This window comes from Empidonax traillii, unplaced genomic scaffold (genome assembly GCF_003031625.1).
Source record: "Empidonax traillii isolate 1590-97213 ecotype Southwest subspecies unplaced genomic scaffold, ASM303162v1 scaffold79:size2606397, whole genome shotgun sequence".
Lineage (NCBI taxonomy): Eukaryota > Metazoa > Chordata > Aves > Passeriformes > Tyrannidae > Empidonax > Empidonax traillii.
The window spans coordinates 788,084-815,166 of record NW_020955272.1 but is presented as its reverse complement, the minus strand read 5'-3'; the positions used below and the strand labels follow the sequence as shown (position 1 = coordinate 815,166).

The 27,083-nt window shown below is 37.6% G+C and overlaps 1 protein-coding gene across 1 annotated transcript; it reads right to left on the bottom strand.

Moving 5' to 3' along the window:
- Window positions 1–306: 306 nt before the first annotated feature.
- LOC114056068 (transcription factor SPT20 homolog) lies at window positions 307–23,396 on the bottom strand. Its single transcript, XM_027880919.1, has 20 exons — window positions 23,355–23,396; window positions 22,631–22,728; window positions 20,670–20,705; window positions 19,468–19,526; window positions 19,318–19,384; window positions 16,836–16,965; window positions 16,110–16,213; window positions 15,525–15,641; window positions 15,336–15,389; window positions 14,312–14,451; window positions 13,012–13,168; window positions 12,869–12,925; window positions 11,835–11,906; window positions 10,721–10,878; window positions 8,702–8,734; window positions 6,639–6,756; window positions 4,248–4,353; window positions 3,869–4,027; window positions 1,478–1,547; window positions 307–499 (listed from the first exon to the last, which is right to left on the bottom strand). Exons 2-20 carry the CDS (start codon window positions 22,631–22,633, stop codon window positions 307–309), a joined length of 1,833 nt encoding a protein of 610 aa, XP_027736720.1. The 5' UTR covers window positions 22,634–22,728; window positions 23,355–23,396.
- Between the last annotated feature and the right edge of the window lie 3,687 nt (window positions 23,397–27,083).

Here is a 27,083-nt window from a genome sequence, read left to right as displayed (position 1 = left end):
CCAGGGACAGAATAAAATGCTGCACACATTTAAAAAGTGAGTCCTCTTTTTAAGTTCAGTCATGCCCCCTTTCTGGCAGTCATCATTATCAAAGTTGCATTTGAGTTTGGAGTTTCTCTCAAACTTCCTACTGAGCATACCAACCAATCCAGGTTTTGAGTCTAGCTCACCAAAAATCAATTTCAAACAATCTCCAACATAGTTTATACTTTGAATGCAAAACCACATACGTTATTCCTGAGCTCCAGCCATCAAATACACAATCTATTTTGTTCATTTTTCTCACAAAATGTTCTCATGCTGTCCCTATCTGAAGGGTGGCTTTTCAACTGAGTCACACTGACCTGCTTGAGGGGCAGACTGCATTGCAGCGGGCAGTGCACTTGGTACCAGACCTCCTGACGGTAAAATGCCACTCAGATTTATACCTGCAGGGGCTATGGCACCAGTGCTGCACCCCAGCATAGGGTTTGAACCACTCATCAGTGACTGTGCTCCACTGCAGAAAAGGAAAGACATCACATCAAATCCAAGTGGCAAGAGTGAATCTGAGTAACTACATTTTTTCCCTCCGTCTCACAGCAAGTAAATCAATTGTTCGTTGTAAATGGGATTATGGATAAAGCATCAATGCAGCATAAAAAAAAATTGTTTTGCCTAGAGCATAACACGTATGCTCCATATTCTTCGCATATACAGGTTTTTTAATTCTATGATATCAGCTAAGGAAAATAAACCACAAGCAGTACTTTTATTCTAGAAATCCTAAAAGATCAAGTGTCATCAAAATGGTTGTACTACCATAAAAGGAACAGGTTTGCATTTTCTTTTTGCCATATAAAAAATATCCCCAATTTATCAACAGTGATCAACTGCTGAACACCTTATGAATAATTCAAGTGTCTGATGCTTGCACTGGAGCACACTATGTCTTGCACTGACTATCTTAGTTGCAGAATTTCTTTTAGTCTAAAAAGCAGTTCATGTTATACCACACAATCAGCATTTATTATTTTCTTTAAACCACAAATGGGTTTTAGGGATCAAAGACTGTTTAACCTCAATAGTTTTTTAAATTGATTGAAACAAACCTGTTTCCATTTTTCATTTAAATTGGTCTGCATATGGTATTCTACCTCCTCTCTGATTAATAAAAGTTTTCAAACTTTAAGAGCAAAACCTCAGACAGAAACCAACTAATTGAGATTAAGCCTTAAGAAATTGACTCATATGACTCCAAAAAGATTAAAGTAATAAAGGCCTTTCTTAATAGACCTTTTCAATATTCCAGTAGTAGGTGCTTTCTATTTGAGAAATTCAAACAGTTTCTAGTGGCTCTTCACTTTATAATTACAGATTATATTGCAGATCCTGAAATGTATCTACCCTAGTGGATGGTGGACAGTCCTAGGCCACTCTCCCCCTCCCACCAGTCAACCCACGGCAAATTAAGAAACCATCATAACAAAAGACTTACCACACTGAGCCCACTACATTGATGAAGTTAAGTCCTGTAGGGTTTTCCATGACCGGGGTGGAGGTTGTTCCTGTAGTAATGGATGTTACCATGGTGGAAAGAGGAATGGTCATTATGGGCAGTGCCTGGCTCAGAAACATTTGCTGCTGAGCAAATGGGGTTAACAAAGTGGGCCGAGGGGTGAAGCCTGAATCTTGGGGAGGAAGGGTGGCAGAAGGGGTAATAGGACTTGAGCTCTGAGCATCAGGAGGGTGTGGGGTCGATGAAGGGGTGTTGGTTGGAGTAGGAGTAGATGGTTTAGGAATTCCAGACCCTGCTCATTGAGAAAAATAAAAAGTGCTAGTTTGTTATAAAAGGCCAATCCTTTTTGTATAATAAGGTTAATGGAATCTTTCTTAGCACTGACAACTTGTTTTGTTTTTTAGACTGCAGGTGTTAATTTCTACATGGCGCAAGTGTTGCAGCACGCACTTGTTGTTCAGGACCCAGTATAATCACAAAGAAAGCCCATTCTCATGCTTCATTCCTTATGGCATACACCGATTTGTATCCTCCTTTAAGGCTTCCATAATTTATTGTACATTAAGTCATAAATCCATTTAGGAGCACTTACAACAATTTCTTAGTGATCACTTTAACCTAATTAATGTTTTTGTCCTACACTGTTAAACAAATACTATATATATGTATGTAATGGCCAGTCTTTGCGAACGAAGAACCGGGGAAGGTCTTTACACCTTCCAGCCTGCGCATTGGATTTTTTAGGTGAGACACAGTGTGCGCGGAACTGAGCCCACCCTTTAATCCTGAGGTTCATCTGCCAGGGCCAAACACGCTTGGATGGTGGCAGCGAGGTCCTCAGGATGTAGATGGATTGCCTTACAGGGCTAACGAGCTCCATCTGCCCGGGGAGTGTCCTAACCGGGAATCGAACCCGGATCTCAGCGTTGACAGTGCTGCGGTTTAGCCACTGCACCACCAGGGGCACTCATATATATGTATACTGTTTCCACAATAGCATAGTGTTAAAAAAACAAACATATCATGGAAAACAGAGTCAACAAAGAACATGTGGTATTTCAATCATCATAGGACTGATCTAAATCTCATTAGATAGTTAAATTGCCATTTGCCAAATTTTGATCGACTAAAAAGCAATTATTTAAGAACCAAAGGATAATACTGCATCTTTAAAAGCTACTGTGTGATTCCTTCTGCTTAAATGTAGCAAATACAGCTGTATTTGTTGTGGAGGCAGTAGCCAAAGTTTATCAACAGAAAACCCAAAAACTTGAGCTGGTTTTTTTTTGTTTGTTTTCTTTTTTTTTTTCTTTTTTAGCTTTCATGTCCTGCAGAAAGAAAGGAAATAAATTGAATGGTGACCAGAGCCTTAACGTAACAATTGTGTGCAGCAGATTTACACAATTCATAGCACTAACATAAAACCGAGTCAATATGTTAGAAGAAAACTTTTGTAAGTTTTCTTCTTTTTTTCTTTGTACAAAACAAAAAGGCAGAAAAGTTACACCTTTTGACCTACCCAGTTTTTAAATTATTTAATGCAAAAAGCATATTATAATACTGTGCAGGATACTGGAATGAATGTACAGTGTCGTTATTCGTAAGAAACCTGAGAAACTGCAGCTATGGTTTCCTCTTTGTAAAATCTGTTCATGAAATGGCTCAAGACACATACATATTTAAAAAAAAATTATGATCTTTAGCTATGATTACAATGAACCTGTCAGTGTTAATGAAAATACTTAAACTAGAACATCACTTCTGATTGAAATTCGCATTTTAACACCTGAGCATTTGGTGCTATCAGCAGCAGCATCACCACCACACTTGCAATCAGCAATGATTTGTAAAACAGTGTAGGAGTGTTTTTAAAAAATCATCTTATTGTTTATTGTATCATCACCTTGGGACTGATCAGATTATATACATATTATATACATATATACATATTATACACAACTGCACCAGCTCCTATAACATTTAATAAACTAAATGCTTAAATTAAGTAAAGGCAAACTGATCTAACATACTGTTTTTACACTGGAGGAAAAAAAAATCTACAGTTTAGAATTTTATCTCATCACTTCGTCTATCAGGCTTTCATATATGAAGAGATCACACTAATTGCATAAAATGTATTAAAACATATACACAGAGGGTGCATACATATTTATACAGAAAACAAACACAGTTACAATAAACAGAAAATACACACAGTGAACAAGAGACCTGCCTAAAACTGCACAACTTACACAATTTGGGGTACACTGTATACTTCAAGTTTCATCATTCCACAGGTTAAGAAGTTTATCTAGGGAAGCATTTATGCAAAAGCCTAAGATTTAATGGAGAACTTAGGTCGTGACTCACTTTGTGAAGAGCTCACAGGAGACAAGGCAGGTGGAGAGAGCATGCTAACTTGATTAAGATCCATAGATTGTTTCCGAGATAGACCAGGAGGCTTAGAAGGAGGAGGAGGAGTTGGGGATTTTAGATGGCCACTTGACTGTTGTGAACTAAAAATATTACCTGAAAAAGCATAATTAAAATACCTTATTGTTCTGTGAGTACAGATTAACTCAAATATTTGCTAGGTTACAATTTTGTAACCAATATAATCAGAAATCAAAAAAATTATGCTCTTTTCACAGATAAGATACTGGTATTTTTTTATTAAATCTTTACTAAAGGGATATCCTGCCTTTATAGAGCATGTAAAAAGGAAATGCTTGAGTTAATAAATAATTACCTGAAGAGCTACTTCCTGAACTTGAAGGTAATTTGATAGGAGGAGGTCGGTGTTTTACACCTTTCCCCAGCACTGAAGACTGAACAGAGCCTGATATACTTTCTGGCTGCTGGGAAGAAAGAGGAATTAACAATACCACAGCAATGATGTCAGCTTCCACACAGTTGACAGACAATTCAAGTAATTTGTATTAAGACACCTCAAAACTATGCCAAAATTCCCTTCAAAACATTTCAGATTTTTACGTATTTATTTAAAAAAACATAACCTAGGACCAAGTCCCTTTAGATAAAGTGTTTACCATCAAGCAGCAGCACGAAAGTGCTGGTAAAAATTTAAACTGTGCAAAAAAATAAGCAAAGTAATTAAGGAGTTTCACTTTTCTCCATAATTCTGAAATCCTTCTTAGTACTTTTCACAAATGTAAGCATGACAAATGCTCCTGAAGTAAAAGAACACTTTGGTTTTACTTGAAAAGTTGCATAATTTCATTTATTCACTTTGTATTTACCTGACATTTCCAACCAAGACAGATTTAAAGAACAGGATTGGAATTCCTGATTCTAGGAGTAGGATTTTAAATGCATTCAGCAAAATCCTGAATGCACAGAAATCTAGATACATTTCCCCACTGGCTTCAGTGGCATCAAAACTTCATTAATGTTTTTAGAGGGAAGATGCTCCCTTTTTATTTATTCCTAAAATCTACTTATCAGGCTGTTTGAACATAAATCGACTTCAGCTACTTGAGTCTGTAGTTCGCAGTCCGTCACAACAGACCCCAAATCCGTAATTCCAATAGATGACACTGTCAAAAGACTCAAGAATGAAACATATTTACAGTTATATATAGTCTATGTATTTTTACCTATAAATTTTTACCTATAAAATTTTTACCTATATGTATTTTTCCATAAATGAAAGTAATGTCTAAACAAACATACAGCCCACAAACTGCTGAAACTAGAGCATGAGGTTGTTGATATGATGAATGGAATATTTCAGTGCTGGAGTCTAAATTACATGTGCATGAATTGGGAAATCAGATCATTCTGCATTGTGCAGAATCATCCTTTTTGGTAAGCTTAGCTCCCACTGATTCTCAGTAATTAAAGAGTCTCTCTACCTATTTCTAATTACTTGCTTATGGAAAAGAATTTTTTGAGAAAAATTTTGAGGACTACCTTTCTCTTCTTTACTACAATCTGCTTGCTTGATTTTGAAAATAAAGACTAAAGGTGACTAGAACATTGAATACAGTAACCTGAGTAACTTTGGTCCAGATTTTGGTGGGGGCTTGCACAGGCAGACAAGATGACTTCTGCAAATACCCTCCCACCCCAAGTTATTATATGATTTTTGCATATATAAACATGTGCAAGTACATGCCTGTATGTGTATACACATTAACTTTCACATCCCTTTCTGCAATTGCTGGCCTTGAAATGCTGCTGGTCTGGCTGACACCAAGAACTACCTCTTTGACAGCAATGTCGTTGGAGTTTAAAACTAGGTGTTTAGGGGAGAGATGTCACTAAGGAAATAGCCGAACAGATACAAATGTCATTTACTACTTGGAGCCTAAATACAGCTCACTGCTAAAGTTCTGAATCTGACCAACAAAGCCAGAAGCAGCACAAAACACAAGGCAATGCCAACAGACAGGAAAATCTTGGAATTCGTGAATTTATACTGGAAATGTTGAAGCGCGTGTGGATGCAAATATACACACTTGAAACTTATTTGGAGAGCGGTGGTTTGTTATTTTTTTGTTTGGGATTTTTTTTTTTGTTTTTTCTTTGTTTTAGGTTTTCCACTTCAGATTAAAGAGAAAACAATTTTAATTCCTAAAGGTAAAATAAGTTTAGGTACTCCATCTCCTGTGTTTACTGACCTGAAAAATAAAACATATAGCTGCATTTTATTAGACTCTTCTGTGAAAGGTTCATCTGAACAGGCAAACATGCTAAAACAAAACCCTGGAGCTAACTACACTATACACAGCCAAAAAAAACCCAAAACATCAAAAAGATAACATTTCAACACAGAAAACATAAATGCTTTCCTTTAACTTTTCCAATATACTCACACTGAATGATCATGACTACAACACATTCAAAAATTCATTCAGGATGACATTGTTATGTTATTTTACTTCTAAATGTAGATAGCAAAAATTATCCTGAGATTTGCTCAGTTGGTTAGAACACATGCAAATAATGCAAAGGTCATGGCATTCAATCCCCATATGGACCATTCACTTAAGAGTTGATGATCCCTGCAGGTCCCTTCCAACTCAAAATACCCTTTGAAACAAACAAAGCAATCTTTGAAATTGTAATAATTCGATAATCAGGGGAAAATAAAAAATGTGTGGCTCAATAAACTCACTTCCATTTCCTTCCCTGGAGAAAGATGACTAAGATTGACTGATCCACTTGAATTATGAAATATTTTCACAGGACATTTGGCTTCACTTTGTACCAACTCCTGATACTGGTTCACCACCCTGAAACAAACAAGGAGAACATAAAAAGATTAACAACTTTTAACTTCTAAAGTAGATACATATATAAAAACACATAATTGTATATGCTATGGTCATATAGTTTATATGCTTTTGAGAACACACGCAGGATCACTCTCGAGGAGAAAAGACAACGCAGAAAGAATCGCGTCTTGTCGATATCACCTGGAGAGTCTTTCTGCTGTACGTTCTGCAACCGGACTTGTCTATCTCGCATTGGCCTTTTTAGCCATCAGCGCGCTTGTAGCAAGCGTGGGTAGAGCCCCTCTCAAATCTTCGTTCGCGAAAAAACAGTAGGTAGAATAGATCCCTTTCTGAAAAGCAACAGCAGGTCTTTGGGATGTCAGTCAATGGGGATCCCACTCCCTTCACAGAAGCCCAGAATCTTTTATAAAAGGTGTCTCTTCTGCTTATGCTCCCTGTGGAGCAGTCAACCCCTCCTTTATCTTGAGGTCTATGTCAGATGAGGAGTCTAAAAGTAAGGGATGAACAATCACTCCTCTTTGAGCATCATGACAGACATTTGATAAAGCACCAATAGCACCAGGCAAACACATTTAAGATTCTCTTCTATCAAATGAAATACTACATCTCTACTAATCTAAGACAACGAAGTTGAGGTAAAACTGTTTCACAAACATGAGCAGAATATACAAAGTGACCTTGCAGACTTGAAAAATCAAGCTGAAGTGCTGTTCTAACTTACATTCTGGCAGACTCAATGAAAAACTGCTGGAATATTTCTATTACTTTACACCTAAACAATGAACAACATTTTATTTTGGTATAGCACTGATTCTGTAATGTGCTGTTACTTGACTAATGCAGACCTAAGCAAGGGCCCAGAGATACACGACAGAGGAAAGGGTGCAGTGTACTTTTTTCAGCAATTAGGTTTCAGACTGACTTAAAATTACAGTGGATTTAAGAGCGGTAAAGTGCCAAGTACTCAAAATGTGGTCCTGCCCTCCTCTATTGTTGCATCTTGTCCTAGTCTCTGAAACCCAGTTGCTTATTCTGATAGAAGGACTTGTGCAACCAAGTGACAAGCAGGATCAGGAAACCAATCTCCATTGCAACTAGGCCCTTGTATTATTGTTGTTTTAGTTTTCAGCCAGCCAATCCTCCAGTTTATCTTACAGAACAAACAGCAAAAGTATCAGCACAAAGGAGGCAGGGGAGAATATAAGCAAAGGGTTTCTTGATCAAAATTACCTATTTAAGAAAAGAACATGATTATTAATTTTGGTCAAATAAAAGACTCACTTCCCTGCCAGGCACATAAGACAGGGATGAGAGTTATGGCATGTATATCAGCTCAAGATATCCTATGGAGTCACAAAAACACAACTGGCTTTGACAGAGGTTGCTTTTTAAAGGTTCTGTGCTCATATGTACAGGTATCTAATGTGATGCACACTGACAAACATTTGAAAAAACATTTATTTTGCTGCCTGTTATCCCTGAATTGCTACTCCTACTCATTCTATGACTAAAATATACTGAAAAACTGTCTTCTTAGTTGCTTCTCTGGAAAAGCCGAATTAAGTAATGCACAGCACGCAAAAGTAAGTTGTAAAGTAAACCTTAAGTCTTAGATTATGCTTCAAATGACAATTTCAAATGAATCATTTCAATGAAGGCTAATTTACCATACAAAATGTCAGGATAGAATTCCTGCTAAGTGCTCTCAAAGTTCAGGTAGCACAACAAACTGGAATCACATATTTGATTTTGTCTGTTCTTCCTTGCTTCTTAAATACAGAAACTACACACTATATTCTACTTCCTGTTATGATGATTAATTCCTCTTATTTCTCCTCATCTGTTCTGCATCTGTTTCTATAAACATAACAAAATGGGTAAAAGGAACAACATTCATTATTTGGCACCAAATCAAATGGCTGTATATACTATATTAAATTACCTTTCAGCATCAGTCTTCGAACCAATAAGGAACCTAAAATGGAAAATACATTTTCAGTCATGAATTGGACTAAAAGACCATATTTTTATAATCACAAGACTTCAAACAAATGTCAGTGCTTCCTTTTTTTCAGACCTGCTCAACATACAGGCGATTATGCATCCATTCAATGGACTGGCTATTATTCAGTACTTGAAATATATACTTGAATTCCTAACTATATATAAGATATACACACATGGTCTAATATGGTCTCCTTTAGGAGTAAATTACCTACAAAGCGAAAAGCAAAATATGGAAGTTTTGGATTTTATACTTTCAAAGAAATAGACATAACTGCTACAGAATTGTTACTGTAAAAAGTACAAAGTTATGTATAAATGAACAACATACCAATATGCTCACACTGAAATATAACTGTCCTAAGGGTATGTCAAAAACAGCCCTACCCATTAATATTTTAGCAAATATTTAGCTTCCATTATTTGATTTCACGTATGCAAATTCCAATTCCCTATGATTTTCCAGCCCTCCTAAATAAGTATTTCTCTTTTGCATAGCACTTATGGCTTGCCAACTTATTACTGCAGTGATTTTTTTAAAAACACCTTTTGTCTCTTTCTCCAGCTCCAAGAATAAAAAAAAATTTAAAAATTGTTTCATTTTACTGAACAACAAAAATGTTTACTTCACCTTTTATTTTGTATGACAGTTTGCTAATGAAGAATTATCCAACTTTTTATGAACTTTAATTGGCAATATCTTAGCAATTAACTCCACCCCACCACCACCCCCCCAGGCACCTAATACCTCTAAATTATTTAATTCCCAACCTTATTACACAACTCTAAGCTAGCACTGCTCTTCTAGGAAGATAAATTAGTATGTGTGCTGGTTTTGGCTAGGTTAGAGTTAATTTCTCCATAGTAGCTGATATAGGGCCGTGTTTTGGATTTGTGCTGAAAACAGTGTTAATAATACATGGGTATTTTAAGTATTTCTGAGCAGTACCTACAAAGTTCTTTTTTGTCTCTCACCAGCAAGTGGGAAGTGATACTGCAAGGACAGCTGACCCCAAGTGACCAAAGAAAGGGTATTCCATACTATATGGCATCATCAGCATATAAAGCCAGTGGTAAAAGGAAGGAAAGGTGGAGGGGAGTGTAGTTAGGGTGATGGCTTTGTCTTTCCAAGTAACCTTTATGATGGGGTATGATGGGGCTCTGCTCTCCCTGAGACAGATTAACACCTACCTGCCCAAGGAAAGTGGTGAATTAATTTCTTGCTTTTGCTTTGCTTTCGTGTGTGGGTTTTCCTTTGCCTATTAAATGGCCTTTATCTCAACCAACAAGTTTCCCCATTTTTACCCTTCCAATTCTTTCCGCCATCCCACTGGGGAGGCAGGGGAAGAGGGGCAGAGTGAGTGTCTGCATGGTGCTTAGTTGCCAGCTGGGGTTAAACCACAACAATATGGAAACAAACTATTCAAGTCCATGGATAAAATATTCTTAATACTCAAGATGTTTTAAGATTTGGATAAAAAATAAGAGAAGAATTACACACTAGACAATAAAAATAATTTTCATTAGCAGAATTAAAAAGTTTGCTCAGGCTCACTGCTCTTTGCCTTACTGAAATTTATAGGTTCTACTCTGCTGTACAGGTTCCTCCACATAAATACTCTGGTACATACAACAAAAAGAGCCAAGAACAAAAAATCTTTGTAGAAACACAGCCAAAACCAGTCTATTCAAACTAATTCAAAATTAAAAAGCTTCTTAGAAGCTTATGTTTTCCTTCATTTATTTAGCTTAAATTTCTCTGTCTAAGGGTAAATATAGTCAAGTCTCAAGCTTTCACAACATCAGGGAGATTTTAAGAACACTAAAAAAGAGTGCAACAGTGTCTCATGGTGTCTCCAGAATTTTTGTGGATTGTGTTTCTTGGTGGTTGTTTTTACATTGTTGTATTTCTTCGTCTATCAGGTCACAGCACAGTTTAAAAATGCATGTAACTTACTGTGATGGAGTAAACGGGTTGTCATTTTCCTCATCACCTTTGAGTGTCTGAATTTTACCATAGTACAAGGGATTGCCAAGAGACTGGAAAATGGTCAGCTTTGTTTTTTGAAGCTGATTACCAGCTTCACATTCGAATACATAATCATCTTTTATTTCCTAAAAAGACAGAAGAAAATAACCTAGTAAGTCTTGAACAACAGTTGGCAGAATCAGTGAGTAAAACAGATCAGCTGTATATACAATATAGTAAGAAACATTCTGTAAGTAACTCTGTAAGTAAAACTCTACAGGAAGGAGTGCATTATCTGAAATGAAAGTTATTTGAAAGTTATCTAAAGGGAAGAAAGGAAAAAGAGTTTATCATCTCTTAAAAAATACAAAGATATTGCAAAACCTAAACAATCGTTAGACATGGAAAGGCAGACGGGGTAAACATATATAGGAACAGTTTAATATAAATTATGACAATGCAAAAAATGTTCAGAGCAAAACATTGAGAGTGAAGGTTAAGTTCAATTGGGAAAGTATTACTTTTTTCCAATATAAAACTACAAAGACATCATGATACGTGCTGTTAATGAAGATAGTTTCTTGCCTCTAAAATTAGAAAAAATTAATCAATTATCTACGGCTGATTATATTAAATTACTACTTCTTATCAAATAACGTAATTTGTGCCAAAAGTCTTCAAATCTTCAAAGTTCAACTTACATAATGAAGAAAGAGCTTTTTGTAAGAGGTATTTAATACTAAACTCTTTCAAAATTTAACATCTTGATTTTAACTGAAGCTCTTTTCCATCACCCTTTGAGTGTCTGAGTAAAGAAAGCAATTTGTTGAGCAGACTGCTGCTCCCTGGAAATTACTATGCTTTTTTTACTGCAAGCTGCTCTTCCTTGTATTTCTGGAAAACCTGAGGAAATTACAAGATATCCTTGCTGTACTGTAGAAAATTACAAGTATCTCTGGTAATATTCTTGTGTCTATATAAAACATGGAAGATTAATTAAATTGGGTAGAGAAGATTACTCCTACATTATTTTGATTTTATTGAAATAAGAGGCATTTTAACTAAAGGCAGCAAAGTTTGGCCAAAGGTCTAAACTACTCACATGTGCTGGCCAGACAGTTGGTTGTGAGTCATCAGGCTTGGTAGACTTTTCCACTTTGGCATATTTTTCCACCTTAAAGAAAATAGAGAGAGCAGAAAAGAAAGAATCCCCTGTTTTATGCATTCAGAAAAGCTGAACTAGAGAATTTTCAGAACTTACATTTATAGTGTTACACCGTATTTGCTATGTTAAACAAAAGAGTGAGGGAGGTGATTGTCCCACTCTGCTCTGCACTGGTGTGGCCTCTTTTCTTTGTGGTGGCAAGTGACAGGACCCGAGGGAATGGCCTGAAGTTGTGTCAGGGGAGGTTTAGGTTGGATATTAGGAAAAACTGCTTCACCCAGAGGGTGGTCAGGTACTGGAACAGGCTCCCCAGGGAAGTGTTCACAGTACCAAGCCTGATGGAGTTCAAGTGTTTGAATAAGACACTTGGTGTGATTTCTGGGGTTGTCCTGTGCTGCAGGAGGTGATGATCATTGTAGGTGCCTGCCAACTCAGGATATTCTATGATTATGAGTCCCTTCTGTACACTGGTAGTATGTGTTTTGGCAGTGCCAGAAACTAAGAACACAAATGTCCCTGAGAAAAGAATGCACACAGAGTGATCAAAAGAACTCTCAATTAGAACTCTCTGTATAAAAATCAAAACTTCTCAAAGTCATAATGTGCCATAGTATCATAACACATCAAAAGAGAGGAATTTCTACCAAGATGAGAAGTGACTCATTTTTAAATAATCTACAAACCTCATTTGTTCTTCTGGTTTTTATACTGTCAAACAACTTCAAATAGACGTGTGCTCAGTGAACCCACAGAAGAAATATAGTAACAGAAATATAGTACAGTTTCCCTCATACAAACTATTCTGTTACAATTGTGGTGTGGTTTCACTTGTGTTTATACCTTGTAGTACAGAAAAGTAATTGTAAATGGTAAAGTCATCTCATTTTTTCTTTGATACTGGATACTCTTTAGTCACTTCTTCATATAATACAATGTTCAATACAATTGCTAATGGTAACAACTGGTCTTACATCTACTTCAGAAGGGACAGTCAAGTAGCAAGGGTTCTGTTTCCACATATCTACGCACTGGAAAATGAAAAAGCAGAATTAATATATTAAATGCTTTAATTAAATATTTAGAAGCATATGAAATTACTTCTCAGAACACTTACGTTTCCAGCTTTAGAAATTTTGAGGTCATACTGCTGGGCTGCTTTCCTCTCCTTCCTTTTCTGTAAGTAGTCAAGTAGTCTGAGCTGAGGTGGAGTTGAGAAGTGAGCTACTTCCTGCTGTCTGTTCAGAGAGGACCTTGAGTACCTTTTGAAGCACCTATGGCAAAATGACTCAAGCTTGTAAAACCATTAATATTAAATTCTCCACTGCCTCTGTAGGAACACAAAAATATGCAGAGAACTCCTACTTTTCTGGATTACACTGTACAACTCTTTTTACTTCATATTTATAAAATACACTAGTATTCTCTTCATGTGTTTTAGCACTAAGAATGGGGTTATTTTTTAGATGCATAATTGAAATACATTATCAAAAGGAGTGATTAAGAAGTTGCTAAACTTAAAATATTTGTATATTATCACAGATTTCAGTTCCATCAAAAGATCTTCGTACTGCTTATGTAACTACAAACACAGTAAATGCTCTCTATTTGTTTCACGACAAACTCGTTGCTACAGTAATGCTGTTCCAGACATTCATTTAACACCTTTGTCTATTTTTCTAGTGGAATGTTTTTTGACCACCAAGCTTTCATTTCAAGGACAGATCGATCAATTTCACTATTTTTGACATTGCCACAAGTTTTGCATTAGCACAGTATTACAATACAGATCTAATTTTAAATATTTCATTAATTTTGACAGACCATTAGTACATTTCCTTTCTACAGAATGAATGAAATTCTTGTAGCAGAACAAATATGAACCATTTCAAGCTTTTGTGGGAAAAAAGTGAACAACAATGCAGAAAAGTGAAATAATTCTAACTTTTCCAAGATTCTGATATGCCTACACTTCTGTTTAGCCTGAACATCAAACATACAAATAATTCCCTTGATTTCCTCATTCAGAATTAAGCTTATACATAGCTTTTAACAGATCAGAGACCAATATGCAACATATCCATTTATATATTTTACAATACTGAGCTGCCATCTGACTCAGCCTCCACATAAATTATGAAAAAAAATAAAGACTAAGTTCAAACTGCAATATAACATATTATGTTGAGAAAATTTATATACACTTTCCTTTGATATACAAAAATAAGCATACTATAGTATTTTCTACTAACTGAAATACAGAGTACTTAAACTGAGCACTTAAAAATAAGATATAATTTCTTGACTGTTTCTCACACAATCCTAATATTTCAGTAAGTATTTCATATGAGTGGCTAAATTTTCACATAAAGCATTATTTATATATTTCTTTGAAAATGTTTCACACTGAAAACTACCGTTTCATGGGGCGAGTGTTCATCTTCTGCTTGTTGTACAGGAGTCTGTTTGTAGTACACATCACTGCTATTGAAGGATCAAGACACAAAGGCTCTGCTGTAGCCAAAATAAGTTGGCTCTCAAGTAGGAGTTTGTCCTCCTGTAATATACACAGCTATTAAAAAATGTTAAATTACAAAAACATTTACACTAATTAAGCTCTTATATACCTATGGAGATGGACATCATCTTAGAGAAAACAGAAAAAATTGTGTGTGGAGAGTCAACAAAAGAAACTATTCAACAATTAAGTATCCCTAGCCATTATTATCAGTTACACAGCTTGGCTAGGGTTTCCAATGGGAAAAAAACACGAAACCTGCTGAAAAGTACAGGTCGTGTTCTGGGTTTTTTTTTGGGGGGGGGGTTTGTTTGCTTGCTTTAAACATACCAGTGAAATCCATTTTCTGTCAGTGATTTATATTGATGTACTGGTAATCAGTGCCATAAAGATGATCTACTTTAGATTACAATTTGAAATAGATTTGAGCATGACCGTGGCTCTCACATACAAACAACTACACTGAGTACACCATGCTGTTCAGCAATTCACTAACTATAACTGTACAACTGTAGTTACTTTAGATCCTCTTTACTTTAAAAGTATTAATAGTAAAATAAAGGTGGAGGAGCAATTGTGTCATTAGATTGCCAGGGCTGCACATTGCAATGAATGACGTAGGATAAACTAGTTAAGAGTCACTCCAAGGCTGTCATTTTGCACTTCCAAAAATTAAGGTCTGATTCTACAAAACCTTCAGCAGATCCTATTGTATTCTATGGCATCTTGTGGAAAAATGCTATTAAGTTAATTTCGCAGCTCTCTGAAGCATGAACTATGCACAAATATACATGCTGACAGTTTGAATTAATAGAAAAAGAGTAATTTCTATATTTATTAAACAAATAGAAAATTTTAAATAACTTAACTTTATCATGTATTTATGACATCACTGTAAAGTTTTAAAATAACCTCTAACCCACCTGTGTCCATTTGTGGTTGTCACCTGTTATAGAATGAACATCACAAATTAAAGTCTGAGGAAGAAGAAAGACATAATGGCAATTAGCTTTCAACTGAGTAATAAGATTTCTTAATATATGTTCTGTAATAGTGCATATCCAGTCTAGGAACTATGGTAACACTGAGAAATTACTTAAGCCACTCCTTACCTGCATTGTAGGACGCAAAAGAACATGCTTGCTTTGGTATATTGGAGATTTCATGGTACCAGACTGCCTACAGTCACGTATTTCTGCTATGACACATCCACAATGAAAAATATTAACCTAGTTGAAAGAAAGAAAAACAACTTTTAAATAAACAAATATTTATCAATTCACCCCACCTCTAAATAGAAGTTTTTTATATAACATATAAAATTCAGTGAAACTATAAATAAAACTAATCACTAATTTTTTCAGACCAGTGCTCTTTACTACATACCTAGACATACCTAAAATACAAGCTTAAAACATACTGTTTCATATGCCAGCAATGTAATTTCAAGAAATTCTGATGCCATTGTCGTTACAATGAAGAACCAAGGGCATTTTGCTAGAGCACAGAGCTGAAGTTGTTTTACAGCTATAACCATAACAATTTCTCTTTCTCCTCAGTATTTTTTTTACTGAATAACAATAAAATTACAGTGAGTACTTGTGATTAGAAACACCGGTGCGAAACATTCAAAAAAAATCAAGATCTATCTGGGTCCAAAACATAAGTTCTTTTGGAAAAAAAAACAACTTTCAAACCTGAGATTTTTCCAAAAGATCAACCAAAATAGGTGGCAGTTCCTCGGCGTTCAAATATTCAAGCAGCTCTCCCTCCTCATAAGGCAGACGAATGGTCTCAGAATCTGAATTTAAACAAAACATATTACTTTTCTTTTGCCTCTAAAGTTCCAACTTTAACAAAGACAAATCTAAAACAAATGTGCAACAGCAAAAAGCAGTGTTGGCAGAAACTATCCAAACAGACCATTTTTTTTGCACAGTAATTATTTTCACACGCCTTTTTCTTCCCAGAGTTTTATTTTGCTCTTATGGTGCTAAAAGACAGAATTTTTGCTCCCAGGTGACATACTCTATGCTCTTATTTCACATCATAGTACCAACAGCAAGGAGATACAACCAAAGTGGAACACAAATGCCTTTAGACAGACCTAGATATAGGAAACAGTGAAAGAAACAATCTGACAGAAGGAACCTGATGTAAGAGAAACTTGGATATGCAACTCAAGAAACTAAGTGGAAATAAGAGAATAAAAAGGCTATTAAAAAGGTTCGTATCTACAGATTTGCACTGCACCTCACAGCTTTATGCAAATTTTTAATTCAAGTACAATTGTTTGTTCTCCCTCGACCCCTTCTCCCCAGAATGATCCTAGAAGTGGAACAGTTAAATGTGAGCAACAATACATTCCAACTATTTGCATAGCATTCTGAGTATTTTTAAAAATTAAAGAGCAAAAATATTACCTGAACCATTTTTTCCCCTGAGCATAAGTGAATAACCCTCATTTCCCGGATAGAGGTTCACTACCAAACATGACAACGTCTCCTGCATAACCAGCTTCTCAAGTAAATTCACATTTCTCCTCAGCTTCTGCTTTAAAAGTAAACATTGCTCATGAACATAATACAATTAAATAATTAATAGAAAGAGAAACAACTGCTAGAATATGATTATTATTTAGATTAATGACAAAGTATACATCCAAACAAGCCCATTTAAATTTAATTGTACTGTATTCAACAGAGTAAATATATTATGTATTGTGTGGCCAGTGTGGCCAGTCTCTTCGCGAACGAAGAACCGGGGAAGGTCTTTCCACCTTCCAGCCTGCGCATTGGATTTTTTAGGTGAGACACAGTGTGCGCGGAACTGAGCCCACCCTTTAATCCTGAGGTTCATCTGCCGGGGCCAAGCATGCTTGGACGGTGGCAGCGAGGTCCTCAGGACGTAGATGGATTGCCTTTACAGGCTAACGAGCTCCATCTGCCCGGGGAGGGGCCCCGACCGGGAATCGAACCCGGGTCTCTGCAGTGACAGTGCAGTGTGTTTTCCTCTACACCATCAGGGGCTCCATATTATGTATTATCACACATTACACAGATTTTTTGAAAAAAACCCACCTGTTTAAATTAAAAACCCTGGAACTGGAAGTCCAAAAACAACAGAGTTAATAAGAATGATGCTATGCTGTTATAAATCTACAGTGGCCCTATTTATTTGTATAATTTCTACAAACATCATTTATCCACTACACACTGTTTGATAAAAACAACAACATACTTAATACCTTCAAATATTCCTAACAGAAGCAGATATTTATCTCCAGGATTGAAATACTGAATTACAGTATTTGGAAGCTTTAATCGCATTTTCTTGTCTGTATTTGCTGAAATCTGATCCAGCAGCTGCAGACTATTCTGCACACTATTCCCTTATTTAACTATAAGAATAATCTTTTTCATGTATAACAGATTTTTAAAATTACTTGATGTGTTTCAGAGACCCCATATATATCCTACCAACTGAAACATTTAAAGAAGGGCTTTAAACAATGAACTAAGACAACAAATTCTAAACCTCAGATTTTTACACCTTCTGGCTGGAGGCCAGATTTCATCTCTGAATATCAGCTCAGGGTGGAGCCATTAACTGGGAGTTTTACCTGAGTGCACTACTAACTCTGCCAAGCTACTCATTTCACATACACCCAACTAAGTAGTAGTGGGCTATCATTTTTTTTAACGAATTCATCTTTCCATATATACTGAAAAGAGAGAAAGCAGGATTATAACTTACAGGGGAACAAACTTAGAGAAAAAGGACTGAAAACAAAATTAGAATTAATGGGAAAAGAACTTGAGGCGCGGGGGACAATGGGGGAAAGTATGTCACAGCAACAACAGAGGTAAGAGTGCTCATGAAAACCAATTTCTCATACAGGATGCTGGAGATGCAGCATGTTATCCAAAACATTCTTCAGCTAGAACTCCTATTAACCCCTCCACCATCCACCAAATACCAAGAGGCTGCAGGTGCAGTGCTTCAGTTTTTAGACACATGCTTGAGTAGGGGATATAGCTATCGGGCTTTCACTTAGATACAGTAGGAAGCAGCCTGAGGTACAGTAAATGCCGTTTGAGAGCAAAGTCAGCACTCAAATACTCTGATATCCTCTCTTTTAAAACTGAAAAGTTTTGAGTATGTTCCCCTGTGTTGGATAAGTTAATTCTTCAATATTTAGCTATGCACAAGCATTAGAACAGAAAGAAGTATGAGAATTCTGTAAGTTAGGTAAAAGAGATTGGGAAGAAATTAATTACACTATAGTTATATTTAAAAATAACAAATAAAACAATAAAAACCGATTCCATTCCTCTGTCACTGGGATAGAACCAATACAACTTCTAGAAGCTGTTACTGATAATACTGTTAACAGTTCTAATCCAACTTTATTATTTTCAAGAAAAAGGATCATTTAATTAAGGGCATTGTTCAATCCAAAATACAGGCACAGAATAATTTATACTTACTAGTAACCACTCATGGAATTTCTAAATAAACAATATTTTTTCCTAACTATTTGTCTATGTATGCAAAAAATTCTCTCTTTCCATATAGAGAAAAGCATCTTAAGAGTACACTATATATAATCCTCAGCAAGCATTCTACTTTATTACAGATTTAGGGTTACCAGATAGTCATTAGCTCTTCCATTACCTTGTTTTTATTTCAAACTGAACTAAGATGATGCTATTAAATTACACAGTTTAGTCCACAAAAGTCATAATAATGGTTTCTCCTGCAGTTTTAGCCTTCGGTAACTACTACAGCAGGAAGAGTTTATTCTTCTTTCAACAAAGAAATTAAGTGAAATAAAAGAAAATGTATTTTCTGATCTTGGCTGTTTAGACAGCAATGAAAAGTTTCTCAGAAATTTCCACTTACCTTTATCTCGGGTTCTTTTTCACATTCTTCTGTATATAAATCATAGAGTTTTTGAGACACAGATTTTCTGCAATTAAAAAAGCTTAATATGTTGCCAAAATTAAATCAAAGAAGTCCTATTTAAAAACTGAATACTGAAACTCTTAGTACCTTCCATTGGATAAATATTTTCTTTTGGGAGGTCTCTGATGGGCACTTTCAATGATATACTACAAGAGAAAAGTAAGACAAAAAAAATAACATACATTATAAAGAAATTTAATTCTATTTACCACACAACTTTACATCATTACCGGACAGTGTTCCATGAATACAGAAAATAATAACAGCTATGATACATGATTGTTCCAAAAGAGTACTGAACACGATTTGGTCTGTGTTATAGTCATCAACAAGAACACAGCTCAGTTTAGTTGTCAAAAGCAGCATTTCATGGCCATGGCTCTCGCTGCACACAAAGGCTTGATTTTGCATTTGTGTTTTTTAATTACAGTAGTAATTAACACTATTGTACTTAGCTAACATTACTAAAGTTCACATAGTTAACACACTGACAATAATGTGGTGAACATGCTAATATACGACCAAATTTATGCATGCTGGCTTGACAACATCTACAATCAAGTACTCCTCAACAAAACTAATATCAGGAAATTTAGTTTTCCCCTTGCCTTTTGCATTTACATTTGTTTTCTCTATAGAGATGTGCATTTTAAAATCAATTCATGTACATTAAATAGTCAAATTAAAAAAGAATATGAGATATATCATCCTACATTAAATATGATTTATATTCTAATAAGGTTTTTTCTAATCTCTATTTAGTTTGTCTGAAGTATTTTGATTAACAGTTTAGTTCAGAATGTCAGTGAAGAGAGGTTCTCCCACAGAAACATATATTTCCCATAACAGGGTTCAAGGTAACCGTTGTATCACATCAGCATGAAAGAACACGAATGTGACGGCACTTGCCTCTTGTTCTAACTGGGCCATCCTTAAAGAGGATTTTACTATATATTTCTGCCAACTGTCTCTGTTGAGCTCTGCCTATTTCACAGCACACAGATACACTGGTTTAAAAGGGGAAAACTGAAGTCCTGCATAGTCTATAACCATTGCACTTGCTGATATTTGCAGTACAATGGGTAAGAGACAAATATATGACAGCAATTTGAGTGAGAATTTTGTAAACTCAGTGTTACGTGTATGGGTGATTATTTATACACATACACATAATTACATAACATGCTTTTACACTGCTTTTCAGAAGAGATAAAAAAATAACTGTTGTATTTTTTATAACTGTGAGACCAATATATTATGTACAAGCAAGTAATTTAGCTGCTTCTTACCTCAGCACGATCCAATGCCACTTCCAAAGCTTGTTGCTGCAAGAATTGCAACAGGGTTTTTAGACGTTACTTTACTTGTTTAAACATCCTCATACATAAAAACACCACAAAATCTCTATGACTGATATGGACTTCTAATTAGAAGACAGGTTCAAACATTCTTTGGCACCTATTAAACTTAACAGCTGAGACCTCGTGTAACTGTATCACAAGGTTTGGCTAAATTATGTAGCCTTAGAACAATGAAAGACAATTGGAATTAAAAATAGGAATAGAAATTACATATAATAAAAGCAGTGACAAATATTAACCAAAACAGTTAGCGATGACAATTAGGAAACCTACTCTCCTTTGTTAAGCTGGTCACTAATTCAACAGAAAGGCCAGGCCAAAGTGTACCTGAACAGTTGTCCAGGAAGAAAACAGTTTATCTAGATACTGGTGCCCAACTATAAATACATAAAATTGAAACGAAGACCTTGTGCTCAGAACGTTACTTCAGCACACAATACAATTTGAGAAGAGTTTCTTATGACATAAGAAATGGTGCCTAAGAAACAAAACCAGTGTCCACTCCAGATTTTCTCCAAGGCAGGCTAAGAAGTCTGGCCATCTCTACCAAAACACAGCAAAATCTGGAAAAGCTGCTCTCTATCTCATTGCATAGTATACTCAATATCATTTCCTTTAATAAATTTAGCTCCTCTGGAAAGTCTTTCACTTCAGTATACCTGCAGCTGATATTCCTGTATTTCAAGAAGAGCAAAAAGAATAATGAGTCCTTGGACTAAAATTTAACAAGTATTTCAAACCAGAATAAACAAAAAAAGAGAGAAAGTCTTCCTTGGCTCCTAACCTTCCTCCTCTGGCACTCACTTTAGCTCTGTTGCCTCCTTTGTCCAGGAATAATATGCAGCTGCTAAATGCACCAAACAATGAAACTGATTCGGGGCAGGCAGGAGATAGAGGACAATATTAAGAACCAAAGTCTTGTAGGAGAAATGCTCGGGACTTCATTCAGCTCCAGGAAAGTCCAGAGAAGCAATGCATTAATTTCAGGGGCAGGTGGATAAAGCCCCTAGAAATGTATTGTAACAAGCTCTAATATTTAGTAAAGCTTAGAAACATTTGTAATAGATACCTCTTCCCACAAAGATATTTGTGTTATTTCCTCAGTTTAAACCATCCCTATCAGCTGTTTGTGAAAGCAAATACCTTTACTTGAACATCGACGAACAGAAGGCATGTGAGCCACGTCCACTCCAAGGTAGCACCAGTTATTTCATAGATAGTGAATATTTCATATTTCATTATAATAGAATTCAGGGAAGAAAAACTTAACACAACAACAAAGTAACAACAAAGAAATATAAAACAAAACTACTCAGCATTTTCACCATTCATCTACAATGTACCTAACACAAAGTTCTTACCTGTTCATGAAAAAAAACACCTACTTAAATTGCTATTGCTTGTTAGAATCTACCACTATGGAACATGTAAATTTTAAGTGTCTAGGTGTTTTTATGAAAATGTCTAACACTCACGCTTCCTTATTAAGTCTAGTGGATGAAACTGCATGATTTCAGATATTCAATTCACTGACTGCTTAACATTAGGTAACAATCCAAAACAATATTAGCACCAGTGAACAGAATACTACATGGAAGCAGGGTTTATATGCACCCAACTGTTTACCATCAGCTGTGACTGAAAACCCACCACTAGCTTCATAAAACAATTCCTATGGTACACTGGCCAATGACTGAGTGTTTAGAAGCATTCATAGGCTATGAAGGAACACATCCCTGAAAAAAGGAATGTCAGAGCTCAGAAATGATATGCAATATTTATTTTTTTTAAGAAAATGTGAAACACTGATGGTATTCTCCTCATCAGCCAGACAGCTAGCAGGCTAGAGCAAAAGAATCTGAAAATATATTATCCGAATCATAACCTAACATTGTAGTTGAAGCCAAGTGACCAAATGGCAAAAGAAGTACTTAGGGAGTGTGGTGCAGCAGGCAAAGAATCATATTTTATGGTCAGACTCGGGGTACTGGAAAAAAAATCAAGAAATATCATTAAGAAATTAAATGGGTATTTTATTTAAATACAACATTTTTGGTAGCTGATTGTACTTAAATCTCATTTGCATAGTATCCTTTTCTCCAAAAGCAGAAACAAGAGTTCCATTCACTGCTAGTGCAGAGGTTCTCATTCTAATGACTACTACTCTTCATTATCATTTTACATGTTATATTACATAGTAAAGTAGTAAGCATGTAAGTGAGCTTACATAGCCAAGCACTCTTCTCTAATGCAGCAGTCTGCCGAGGCATCCCAAATATCGCATCCTCAGATGCACTGAAGGCTAAAAGATTTAGTGACAACTTAGCACACCCCACCAGTTCTTTTGTTTCGCTTTCGAGCAGGTGTTATTCCAGGCCAGCACCTCCATTAGCGGTGTCTTCCAGCACTGTTTTGCGATGTTAGTTTCACACTGACAAGCACCTGCCGGGGTAGAGAGCGACCGAGGGCAGCAGCCGGCCAGGAAGGACCGGCCCGGCCCAAGCCGAGGGCGCAGGACGGGCCCCCGTCCCGCCCCCTCCCACCGCCCCCTCCCCGGCGCGGTCGGGGAGCGCCGTGCCCGGGGCAGCCCGGCGGCCTGCCGAGCGCCGATACCTGCTGGCCTGTCCCGCGGAGCCCCAGGGACAGCAGCTCCGCCGCCCGCCCCACCATCCGCCCATCCGATCCCGCCCCGCCGCTTCCCAGCCGCTCCGGAAAGGGCGGCAGCGGCGCCATGGAGACCGGGCGGGCAGGGCGGTGGGTGGGGAGAGACTGCCGGCGGTGTTGTGGGGGGCGGGGGGGGAGTCCGGAAGGTTCAGTGCTAAAAAAATAGTTGGTCAGGATAGGTTTCCGTGTGCTGTCAAAGATATTTGAAGGTTTTTTGGTGCGTGACTCCCGGCCAGCAGCACGTTGCGGAAATTTTTTTCTCTTGAGAGAGAGAAGATTCAGAGTATCCTGAGTTGGAAGGGACCCACCGGGATCATCAAGTTCCTGGCCCTGCGCAGGACAACCCCCAAAATCACACCATATGTCTGAGAACATTGTCCAGATGCTTACTCAACTCTCTCAGGCTTAGTGCGATACCCTTTCCCTGGGGAGCCTTTTCCAGTGCCTGATCACCCTCTGGTTGAAGAACCTTACCATAAAATCCAACCTAAAACTCCTGTGACACAGCTTCATTCCATTGCTTTGGGTCCTCTCACTAGTCACCTGAGAGAAGTCCCTTCATTTCCCCTCACAAGGAGGTTGTAGACTACAGTAAGGTTTCCCCTCAGTCTCCTCCAGGCTGAACAGACCAAGTGACCTAAGCTGCTCTTCATAGGGCTTCCCCTCAAGGCCCTTTACCATCTTCTTGTCCCTCCTTTAGATGATCTTGAAAAGCTTAGTGTCTTTCCTATGTTGTAGCATCCAAGACTACATGCAGGACTCTTAAGTGAGGCCACACCAGTGCAGAGCAGAGCGGGACAATTCCCTTCCTCGACTGCCTGGCAATGATTTGCCTGATGCTCCCCCAGAACACAGTTGGCCCTCCTGGCTGCCCGGGCACTGCTGACTCATATTCAGCTTGCCATTGACCAGGACCCCCAGGTCCCTTTCTGCAGGAAAAGTGTCCTTGTGAGTGGTGTGGTAGCAATTCAGGGGCAGAGAGGGATAACCTGGGAAAGGTATGGTGGACACGTGGCTGGGGCAGCTTTACTTAGTAAAAGCTCGGTGATTGTAAAGTTTACTCAGTCTTAATCATAGAATCATAGAATTAACTGGGTTGGAAGAGACCTTCGAGATCATCCAGTCCAACCCTTGGTCCAACCTCACTGTGATTACTAGATCAGGGCACTCAGTGCCACATCCAGCCTCATCTTAAAAACCTCCAGGGATGGTGAAACTACCACCTCTCTGGGCAGGCCATTCCAATGCCTGATCGCTCTCCCTGTAAAGAAGTTCTTTCTAATATCCAACTTAAACCTCCTCTGACAGAGCTTAAGCCCGTGCCCTCTTGTCCTATTGCTGATTGCCTGGGAGAAGAGATCGGCCCCCACCTGGCTACAACTTCCTTTCAGGGAGTTGTAGAGGGTGATGAGATCACCCCTGAGCCTCCTCTTCTCCAGACTAAACAACCCCAGCTCCCTCAGCCTCTCCTCATAGGACTTGTGCTCAAGTCGTTTCACCAGCCTGGTTGCTCTTCTCTGGACCCGCTCCAGCACCTCAATATCCTTCCTGAACTGAGGGGCCCAGAGCTGAACACAATACTCAAGGTGTGGCCTCACCAACGCAGAGTACAGGGGAAGGATCACTTCCCTGCTCCTGCTGGCCACACTGTTCTTGATGCAGGCCAGGATGCCATTGGCCTTCTTGGCCAAGTGGGCACACTGCTGGCTCATGTTCAGCTTCCTGTCAATTGGCACCCCCAGGTGCCCAGCCTGTAATGCTGCAGGGGGTTGTTGTGGCCAAAGTGCAGGACCTGGCACTTGGCCTTGTTGAACTTCATCCCCTTGGAATCAGCCCAACTCTCCAGCCTATCCAGGTCACCTCTGCAGAGCCCTCCAGCAGGTTGTCACTCCCTCCCAACTTGGTGTTGTCTGCAAATTTGCTAATGATAATAATAATAATAATGCTCAAACATACTCTGTATTTTCATAATTCCAATTTGAGGTACACAGGAATTATTCTACAGAATGATATTGGGGACGTTTAAGCCTCTTTCATCTATAATAAATTACTGTGTTTTAGCATCTACTTCTGGGCAACTTGCTAGAGCTGCTGGGTGGTTCTTCAGATCATTTGTAACCATGCCATCAATTTGAAGTGATAAAAACTAATTTTAAAATTTAATTAAAAGCCTGCTGTTAGTAAAGTGAAAAAAAGTGACTGTCTGGTTTTGCGGGTTGTTTTTTTTCTTTTTCCAGAATGTTTAATTTTCTGTAAAATCAGACAAAATAGATAAAGCAGAACTGCACAGCAGATTTGATACACTCATGTACATATTGAAAATTTGTTTGATTTATGTAGTAAATAGCTAAGGGATTAGAAGTGACTTGAGAAGAAATTTACTGTGCCCTCTCCTCCCAGAGAGGTTAAATAATGCCTGTATTGTTTTTGGAAGATAGTTGTTTAACAGTGATCAGATCTGTCTGCAAGCAAAGTTAAATAATGTTGTTGTTGGATTTGTAACAACACACATGTTGTTACAGATTAACAAGCATCAATATTGCTTGATAAAATGCCTTTGTGATAAAGGATTGAAACATCATCATGTTAGGAAAAAGGGTTGATTTATTATTTGTATTCCTAAAAAAATAAGGACTGAGGAAAAAATGTTTTAAGTTCACCTTCCCACAACATGAACAGGAGAGTCGAAGGATGTGGCTAAGATAAACTAGTCCTAGGATCACATGAGATGCCTACAGTGCTGTGTTAGGTCACTTCTAAGAGCATCCATACTCTATTTCCAAGCTCTCCTAAGCACATCTCCACTGTATATGGCACACACTGTTCCTGAGTAGAGCGCTTATCTGACTGTATTACTCCCAGGCCTTTCTAGCACTTCTGGCTGAGTCATAATTTATTTGCTCACAGCAACGAGTGAATGTTCTACCCTGTGATCCAGCAGCCAGTCCTATAGGAGAAAACACACCTAAGACTCCCTTTCAATGGCTTTGTTAACCTTGCAGTGCAGACTTGTACTAACGAGGAGTGACTCGAAATCTCAAGAAAGTTTAAACACTGCAGGTAGCTCTGGACAGAGTGAAGTGATTCCTTTAGGACTATCCAGGTACTTTGTCCTGGTGCTGATGCTACTTTGGTTTCAGCACTGGATTTTTTGTAGCCCTTCTGTGTCTCACAGCAGAGCCAAAATGTTATGAATCATGATTACTGATGGTGCCTAGAGTCTCTCAGAGGTTCTCAGTACATAGAATAAAAACCTCTGATGAAATCGGTATTCCTCAGCTGTGGGCATAAACAAGTTGGACTCCTAATTTCAGCAATTGAGAAGCTCCTTTCTTGGTTTGTTAGGAGCCCATGTTGTTGCTGAATATGAGAGAAAAGAGAATCAGGATCCCATCCTGGTCCAGGAGCAGGTAGCAGTTCTTCCTCAGCTCATCCAGGCATTTAAGAAATGTATGGTACAGCAGTTCTGCAGCTGCATTTGATCCAACTTTGAAGCTGGCTCACCATTGAGCATGCAGTTGTGCCACCTTTTAACCTAATTTTTTCTAATCTTCTGTGCTATATGCCATCTTCTTCAAATTGCCCAGTAACTATAAAAGTTGTCAGAACATAATTGTCATCATGAAAACCACTCTTTGGTCAATTTTGTCGTGAACTCAAGAACACTAGTAATGTGAC

Bases quoted from the DNA above. Each gene is read 5' to 3' on its own strand.
- LOC114056068 (XM_027880919.1), bottom strand. The intron at 12,926-13,011 runs GTAAGTGTTCTG...TTCATTTTCCAG, and splicing joins AAATTTCTAAAGCTGGAAAC to TGCGTAGATATGTGGAAACA. The intron at 4,028-4,247 runs GTAATTATTTAT...ATGCTTTTTCAG, and splicing joins TTCAGGAAGTAGCTCTTCAG to GTAATATTTTTAGTTCACAA.